Consider the following 9199-nt stretch of genomic DNA (forward strand, 5'->3'; position numbering starts at 1 on the left):
AATAATTACTGTATATGCATGGATGTATGTATGTACTGTATGTACCATTTTGTAAAAATAATAAATGTACCTTTCAAAAAACCCCACCTTTTTTATACCTTTCTAAAAAATCCAATCTATTTTGTAGATCTTTTTATACGATAAGAGGATGTGTTTCCAATAACACGTTTTAACATCATACACCACATATTCTGATAACCACTGACATAGACAATATGCAATTCATTACTGTATCTTAGCGTACATCAAATCTCAAGAAATATCACACAAACACAAAAGGGTCAATGAATTTTACTTCACATATTATTAATTATGGAGACAGTGTATAACATATCACATGAACGGTAGATGGGTTTTGTTTCAGTATAGTTGCTGAACAAATAGCATATATTTACAAGATTCATATGCAATATCTTAGCCACAGTACACAAAATAATACTTTTATTTTTACTTAAAATATATTGTTTTCTTGTTCATTTTCTTAACCTGTTCCGTACCAGCAGTCTCTGGCCCCTTAAGGACCAGAGACTGCCAGTGAAGCAAAGCGGTGTAAAATGGCGCTCACCGACGAATCTCCGCGTGGCCCCGCCACTCTCATCGGTGACGCTGCACGCCCATCACCACAGGTCCCTCTCTCTGCTGTCTCTATGATGGCAGAGTGCTGTGCGCTGGTCAAGAGCAGCTTTCATTGTCTCCTGATGCTGTCAATCAATGTAAGCCAATTGGGTTGGCTTACAGTGATGACAGGGTCAGGAGCCAATGAAAACGCCACCTCATGGGCTCACAGGGCTCGAGTGGATTTCGGCGCGGCTGAGCGGTGCTATTGGTGGAAGTGGCGGGACCGTGTGACGTCAATTGTTGAAATCGATGTCTTGTCAGAGCTGCGCAGCCAGCCACATGCAGGACATAGATTTCAACCAACTCGGTCCGGAAGCAGTTAACGTAGGTCACAATTTGCTGCATATTTACAACCTGTGCATCTAAAGTGCTTTAAGTCATGAACTTTGATCCAAATTAGACAGACACACCTGTCTCCATTTGTCAGGTTTGTAAAGGAATGAATTTAATTGATTTTGATGATTTGGGGGACTCTTTCCAGGTGTCAGTACTGTGTGTTGGGCTTCGTGTTTGGATCCTGGTAAATGATGTCTGCCTTCTTGTACTGCTGTCCGAATCCTCCTTGTTCCCGTTGTGCTTTAACCTGCTGCAGCACAGGAAGCTGAGGATGAAATCTTGCAGTAGGTGCCCACTAAAGAACATGTAAATCCAGGGATTGCAGCAGCTGTTTAGGCTGGCTAACAACGCAGACAAAGTGACTGCTATGTTCTCATTTTCTAAAAAAAAAAGAAAACAAATTTCAGTACTGTATGTAGAGTTGAATTACCTTTTCTAGCATTATTTTTCAGGCTACCTTTTTATGCACTTAAGGTAGAATAATAGCATTACAGGCTAAACTTAGAATACATTTCTAGTGCCAGTTACGAGATTCAGCAATGTACCCAAGTGTCGATCAAATGCACTAACGTTGTTGGCTTTGCAATGTCTTTCATTATTTTATTATTAATTGTTAAAAAGGTTTGGGGAGGCGCCCAGATTCTCTACTAATGGGTCTGAGTATAATTACTGTATGGTATTATTATAAAGTGGTTAATTATCAAGTGATTAATTGTAGACAATGCATTTCGCGGGTCTCAGCCCACTTCCTCAGGTCAGTACAAACAAGTAACCTTAAAGAGGCACTATTAGCAATAACATGCCCCCCAAAGAAAATACGTATGTAAGTAGATAAATACTTCCTCTACTTACATAACAGATGTATTGCACTGTCCTCGGTTTCCATCAATATAATTTTAGATTATAAATAAAGGGACATTCTCTTCATGGCAGGGGCCATCTTCCGGGTATATTCCCCCCCCCCCCCCGCACTCCCCTCCTCCCCGCACTTATCCTCAGCACAGCGGGGAGGAAAAGCTGCAGACAGCAAAGACTCACCTAACAATAGATCCAAGCGCTGCAGTTCCCCTCTATACTCTCTGCACTACCACCGGCGGCAGTGCAGAGAGTATGGGGGGAACTGCAGCGCCTGGGAACATTATTCCTGGAGTCTGTGCGCTGCCTTTATCCTTCCCCAAAGTTCTGTGCGGGGAAGAAGGATAATGCGGCGGCGGGCAGCAGAAGGGCAGAGGGGGGGCGCGGACATCACACTGAAGAAGGGGGGCAGAGGACAGTGACAGGAGATAGCCTCTGGCCCCCCTCCGTGCGCTCTTACAGCGGCTACAACCGCCGCAGACAAGGGGAGAGCAGGCGGCCAATCACAGAGCAGAGAGGTGATTGACAGAGGCTTTAGCCAATCAGCCTGCCTGTCATTTCTGTTCTGCGGCTTTCTGTTCTGCGGCTTTGCAGGCATGGGGAGAGAAAAACCTCTTAGGGAAAAAAGTAAGAATGATTTTAACTAGTTGCATTGCCTTTTTAGCATCCTTTTTGTCTATGTAATAGACTAATATAGAAAATTGATTTCACATATAATGCCTAACAGTTACTCTTTAAATAGAAGTCGTGTGGGGCAAGGGCGCCTTTTAGAAATTATAAGATTTCACACTACTGTTATTTTTGCAAAATTGCTTTTTCACTTTTAAATCAAAATGACATCTAATCAACAAGGTAGTAAATTGTCCTACTTCTTTGGTGATTGCTAAATACCTATCATATATTTTAAAACAATTCTTTATTTATATCTGGTAAACAAGTAATCGGGATGATAACCAGGCAATCCAAAAGCTAAAAATCACTCTTACTTTTCTTCTCCATAAAACATCATTCCCAGAATCCCCAGTTTCCCTGGCTTTTATTTGGTACAACTGCCGCACAAAGGAAGTTGCAAGGCATGCTGGGTTTTCTTTTTTTCTTCTTTACTTTCCCCTCAGACATAACTAATGCAACCTGATTGGCTGAAGCCTCTTTCATTCCCTTTTCCCCTCCTACAATGATACATATATAGCGTAAGGGCCTATTCACACTTGAGCGTTTTGCCGGCGATTTCAGCAAAACGCTCAAACGGTAGTGCTTTTGATAGCGCTAGTGTAAATAAACCCTATGGGCCCGTTCTTACTTGGGTGATTTGCGCTAATCGCCGCAAATCACCCAAAATCACAAAATGCAAACACGTCGCCTGCACCATTTTCAGACGATTTCCCGGCAATCGCGTTTCAATGCTATAGAAGCGCAAAACGCGATTGCAGAAAAATAGCCGCAGTGTTCAGTGATTTTTCAGCAGAAAAAAAAAACTCACGCAAAACACTGGCGGTAAGCACCGGCGTTTTGCACTTTCAAGTGTGAATAGGCCCTAACATAGGAAATTATTTCAGGATTGGCTTCAAGATAGACAGAGTCAAAATGGAAAATTCTAAGAAGTATTTTCTCTTTTTTTACTATAGAAAAATCACTAAAATCAAAATGTGGAGAGTGCAATACATATGTTATGTAAGTAGAGCAAGTATTTATCTACTTATATGCATTTTTCTTTTTTCTGAGAAGATATGGCTGGCAGCTCCTCTTTACTTACCTGGGGCTTCTACCAGCCCCCTGCAGCCATCCTGTGCCTACGCAGACTCGCTCGGATCCTCCTGTCCCCTTCCGGCAGTTACTTTCACTTTCGGTGACAGACCCAACAGGCCTGGCCACGCATCTGCTTCTTCGCATTCCTGGTGGCAATAGCAGCATAGAGGACGCTATTGTGGACAGGAACGCGAAAAAGCAGACGCGTGGCCAGGCCTGTCGCTGAAAGTGAAAGTAGCTGCCGGGACAGGAGGCTCCGAACGAGACTGCGTAGGCACAGGATGGCTGCGGGGGGCTGGTAGAAGCCCCAGGTGAGTAATACTCAAATTTTTTTCAGTCTTAAGTGTCCCTTTAAATAGATTTAATTGTCTTTAGTTATTTGCACTTTTGTATTTGAGCCCAAACTTTGGGAGACTGTAAAACGATGACAATGGGGCCCCACAGTGTTACCCTCAGGATTCACTTTGATTCTGGTGGGTGACATAAACTACCGTTAAATTGTGTGTGTGTCTACACATCTTAAAAATGATTTATTATTTACTGAAACTGTCAGACATATTGAGCAAATCTTGTGCAATAGCTGACTCTAATCTTGCCAAGAACAATACAATTATGTGGTTTATTCTAATGAAATGTTGCAGCCGCTGAAACATTCATTTATTACAATTCAAAGTTCATCAAATGGGCAAGCAAGCTCACAAAGATCAATATGAAAATGAGAGCAGGGATGAGCACTCTGGAACTTGTAGTTCTACAACAGATGTTTGTACTTTATCAGATGTCATTGAAAGCCCTTTTTCCTGGGGGAAACCAAGCAAGCATATTAAGACAATTAAAAGCAGCAGTACTTAGGAAGTCTAGCAGTAAAGGCCCATACCCAAACGATTTTCTTGGCGATTTTTCTGACCATTTTTTTTGCGATGATTTCCATGATCTCGTGACGTGGGTACAGGTGTGAGATTACACAAACAATGTTTGGCAATGTGCAGCAATAACGACCATCATGACAGATCGGATCTTTAAGACCTCACATTTGCAGTCATTGCATGCCGTCGTGTGATGCTGCATGTTCCTGCAAGTAGGAAGATGGATCGGGATGTCTCGTTCACTGAGAGGCATTGCTATGAGGTTCCCCAATCCATCTTCAGGTGAGTATTGGGCTTTAACCGATTCCCGACCGCCTAACGCCGATATGCGTCTGGAAGGTGGCAACCAAAGGACTGCCTATTGCAGAAAGGCATCAAAGGCGGTGGGCAGAGATTAGCAGGGATCGCACGCTGATGCGCGCACATACCTGCTTGAATGACAGAGCTCCACTCCGTCAACAGTCTGCCACCGCAAAACCGCCATCTATTTACATTGTACAGCTCTGCGATCTAATGCAACGCTGTAGTAGGGACATCTGTGTCACTTAGCTGTCCCCTAGAGAGGCTCCGATCACGATCCCCACTCATAGGCTATGACAGAGGCTCACCCTGATTGGCTGGTCGGGGGAGGGAGGGGAGTACTGAAAATAAAAAAAATGTATTAAGAAACACAAATAAAAAAAATAAACAAACATGACACCAGAGATCAGAGCCTACCAACAGAAAGCTCTGTTGGTGGGCAGAAATGGGGGGGGGGGGGGGGGTGTTCACTTGCCTGCTAAGTGATATGGCTGCAGCAAGCTATTAAAGCTTCAGAGCACTAAATTGTAAAAAATAGCCTGGTCACTAGGCGGGTGCAAGCCTATGGTCCTGAACTGGTTAAAGTAAATCTGAGATGGGGGGATATATGTATACATACCTAGAGCTTCCTCCAGCCCCCTCTGATCTGATTGCTCCCACACTGCTGTCCTCCGCTGCCTGCATCCTCTGCAAATTGCCCCAGAAATTCCTCTGGTCCGGGGCATACTGCGCAGGCGCAGTTGGGCTGTGAGCGCTCCCCCGTCATGCTACTGTGGCTGGGAGCGTTCTGCGCCTGCACAGAAGTATTGCACAGACAGATACAGAATGAGACAGGAGAGCGAGCACAGCCCAACTGCGCCTGTGCCGATTGGATGACTTATCGGGCCAGCTGCGGAGACTGCAGGCATTGGAGGACAGCGACGTTCTAGCAATCAGGTTGGAGGGCGGCTGGGTGAAGCCCCAGGTAAGTATAAATGTTTTATATCCCCCGTCTCAGGTACATTTTAATAAAAGCAACACAACAGACAGGCACAAATGAATCATTTTGATTAATATTTGTCAGAAATGCAGCTTGGTAAAATCTCATAAATATCAATTAATCTTTTCAAACTGACTAATCCAGTTGAAATTGTTCAAAACTTATCAAACTATCAAAAATTGGGTGCAGCAGATTACTTGGAATTAACAGAAATGCATGTTTTTCTTAAATGAAAACAAAGTCACTGAGTAACGAATTAATGATAATTCCCATAGTAAAATATTGGTACATTTTACTACAGCTAAACCTAACGCTATTCTCACATGAACCCTCACTCCACAAATGCATAACCCTATCCAACTCCCCGTCGATGCCCAACCTTAACTGAACCCCCATTGAAGCCTAATTAACCCTAACTACCCCATCCACCAATGCCAAAAATTAACCAACCCTCCTCCCATGATGCGTGACCCTCCCCACACACCAACCTGGTGACATCCATGCTCCCTTCACCGTATTACAAAAAATATCAGGCACCGTGGAAGTCTAGGCTCTCTATGGTGCCCATGTCTATTGCGGTTCTAAACGTCTCTGGCACCCACATTTCCATTTATAGCCACACGGGCTATAAACATTGGTGCCTATAGGGTGCCCAAACTTCTGCAGTGGCTAACATGCCCAAATTTCCTGATAATATGACAAATTATTTCAATAATGTAACACAAAAGATAGTGTTTCTGTTCAATAATTTAACTGGCCAGATCTATCTAATTTTAAATAGAGCACTAGTGTAATGAAGCGCAAAATACACACACATTTCTACCTTACCTATCCAATGCGTATTCTCTGCATAGACCGACCAAATCTGGATGGTGAAGTAGGGAGTCCAGCAGATGATATAGGCTGACACAATCACGAAGGTCATCTTCGCTGTCCTGATCTTGGCTCTGGAGATGGTCCTCACACTGCTGACAGATGTGGAAAGTAGTCCATTGCTTCTCTTACTTTCAGGTTCTTCTTTCTTGGTCTTGCATTTGATGTTCTTCCAGATATTGTAGCAGATAAAGCCATAGCAAGTCAGCAGGATGGCCACTGGCACAACAAATATGCTTATAGTAATCCATGTGACATAGGCTTTTAGTCCATTGGGCATGATGAAGTCTGCCCAGCAGTCAAACACGCCGTCCCCCAGGTCCTTCAGCTGGAAGATGCCATACTGAGGGGTGCTAAGGATGAAGCTGCTGATCCATGCTCCACTGATCATAATATAGGACCTCTTTGTTGGCTGCTGGAGAGTCTTCAAGGGATGGCAAATAGCTATATAGCGATCGGCAGTCATTACAACGAGCATGTACGTTGAGGCAAACATCCCGAACACTTGAAGATGCTTCACTATGCGACACAAGACGTCAGGGCCATAGAAGCGGTAAGTTATGTCCCAGCACAGCTGTGGGAGAACCTGGAAAAAAGCCACCACGAGATCAGCCAGACTCAAGTGCTTTATGAACAGGTGCATTCTAGACATCTTCTTCTTGGACTTGTACAGACCTAGTATGACGCTACAGTTGCCTAACACAGCAGCTACAAATATAACTGCAAGCACAGCTATCTCTATCTTAGCCAGCTCCTCATCCCTAGACAGGAGGTCTGTGGTGTTCCCAGATCTCGTGGTAGCGCTGGCAGTAGGCAGAAGAGTAGGGAACGCTGAAGGGATAGTAGAAGTTGCATTTCTTAAAGTGCTCTTGTTTCCTAAACTTATTTCCGTTCCTGAGTATTGCAACTCTGAGATGCTCATAGTGCTTCTTTGTGGTCAATGGTTGAGAAGACGTCGATCTGCACAAGGAGGATTTCTGTGTATCCCTTTCTTGTATCCTGAAGAGCAGAACAGCCCAGCTAGACTCAGAGGAGAAACACATCCAGCAGTAAGAGCACTGACAACATGTGTAACTCCCCCCTGCTTCTTCTTATAAAGGGGCTGAGATTTCTGTTATGACAAGTCACTGGCTGGCGTCATGCCACTCCTGACTACGTTTTATGCTTCTGCCTAGTCCAATGTGCGGCAATGTAAACAGAGTAGTTCAATGTATTCAATCCTCCTGTGTAATCTGTGACCTATTCTTGGGTCTTGTGAGAGTAAAGGGGAAATATATGATCGGATTTTAACTATTTTCCTGCTAAAACGATGTGCTTTTGTGTATTATTATATATTTTATACATACTGCATATAAACGTCTAGATTCTACTTGTGAACATTGTTGCATTTAAAATTCCAGGCTGGTGTTCCGCAAAGAAGACTTCTGTGACACTGCTGCATATCATATAACGGATCCGTATATTCTGCCTTTTTTTTCTGTAGTAAATTTACAAGTTGAATTTGAAGATTGCTTTGCTGTGTACAGCCTTTTGCATTCACTCCTATGCTTAGCCTTCAAACTGCAATGACATTTGCAACAGTGGGTACATTGACTTTAGATATCTGACGTTCTGTAGATCAGTTTCTCAACATTATCACTGCATGTAGCACTTTATGAAAGAGGATGTTTTCAAAGTACCACCTGCTACAATTGCTACAACTACTGCCTGTTGCAATCATCTCAAGTACCCCTTCAACCCTTCAATTGTTAGCGGCACTTCATATTTGTGTTTAAATGATTGTATAACATACTGTTACGCTGTTAACACAATATATTTATTGTTATATGTATATGCACTGTAAGTTATGAGTTCCACAGCATCTTGAGAAACAGATCACAGAAGAATTTAAGGCAGGAAATGTTATAATACCTGAAATATCCAAACCGAATGGAACAGAATAAAAAATAGACACAAGCACAACCCTTGTGTAACAGCCAGGATGAACAACACATCACATACAGTACATAGAAAACGTAGCATAGAAAGTTGATACAATGTAATATTTCAGTAGCAGGGTAGATTTTCAAGAAGTGGTACATAAGTTTACATTTATACTTTGTAATATCTTGGTACCACAGTAAAAGTTACCAAGTCCATGCTACTCAGAACCTAGATGAAATGTCATAACTGAAGCAAAGAAAAAAACCCCCAAACAAAACAGAATAAAACTAAGATAAACAAAAGCGGTACTTACACATTACCTCTACTAAGTTTCGCTGTCTGCTTATTTAGTACCCTTTGGAAAGCGACATATTGCTGAAAGCCAAAAGTCTTGCCTTGGATTTGCACTATGCTCCCCTGTGATGCACCATTCCTGAGTTAGCAGGTGTTGAATAAGGGGGTGTTCATTCCTTTTAAAGTGAGATTCCCTGCTTTACTGGAATCATTGTCCCCTTGCTTGCTTGCGTTGCTTGCTGGGCTGCGGGCTCGGTCCTCGCTTCGCTTGGAAATTTTTTTATTCTAACACATTGGGGTCTATTCATAAAAGACTGTGTGAAAAAAAATCAGGTTGAGAAAATACTGGATTCAGTATTCTAGACTTTTGTGTGCTAATTCATACAAATTTTCATAAGTGCGGTAGAAG

The 9199-nt window shown here is 42.9% G+C and overlaps 1 protein-coding gene across 1 annotated transcript; it reads right to left on the reverse strand.

The window, feature by feature from the left end:
* Positions 1 to 274: 274 nt before the first annotated feature.
* Positions 275 to 7659, reverse strand: AVPR1A (arginine vasopressin receptor 1A). Its single transcript, XM_068272787.1, has 2 exons — positions 6529 to 7659; positions 275 to 1334 (listed from the first exon to the last, which is right to left on the reverse strand). The coding sequence occupies exons 1-2, from the start codon at positions 7493 to 7495 to the stop codon at positions 1042 to 1044; spliced, it is 1260 nt and encodes a 419-aa protein (XP_068128888.1). The 5' UTR covers positions 7496 to 7659; the 3' UTR covers positions 275 to 1041.
* Between the last annotated feature and the right edge of the window lie 1540 nt (positions 7660 to 9199).

This window comes from Hyperolius riggenbachi, chromosome 3 (genome assembly GCF_040937935.1).
Source record: "Hyperolius riggenbachi isolate aHypRig1 chromosome 3, aHypRig1.pri, whole genome shotgun sequence".
NCBI classification, from domain to species: domain Eukaryota; kingdom Metazoa; phylum Chordata; class Amphibia; order Anura; family Hyperoliidae; genus Hyperolius; species Hyperolius riggenbachi.

Coding starts and splice junctions, on each gene's coding strand:
- AVPR1A (XM_068272787.1), bottom strand. CDS start 7,495: ATGAGCATCTCAGAGTTGCAATACTCAGGAACGGAAATAAGTTTAGGA. Junction 1,335..6,528: donor AGAGAATACGCATTGGATAG/GTAAGGTAGAAA, acceptor TTTTTTTTTTAG/AAAATGAGAACATAGCAGTC.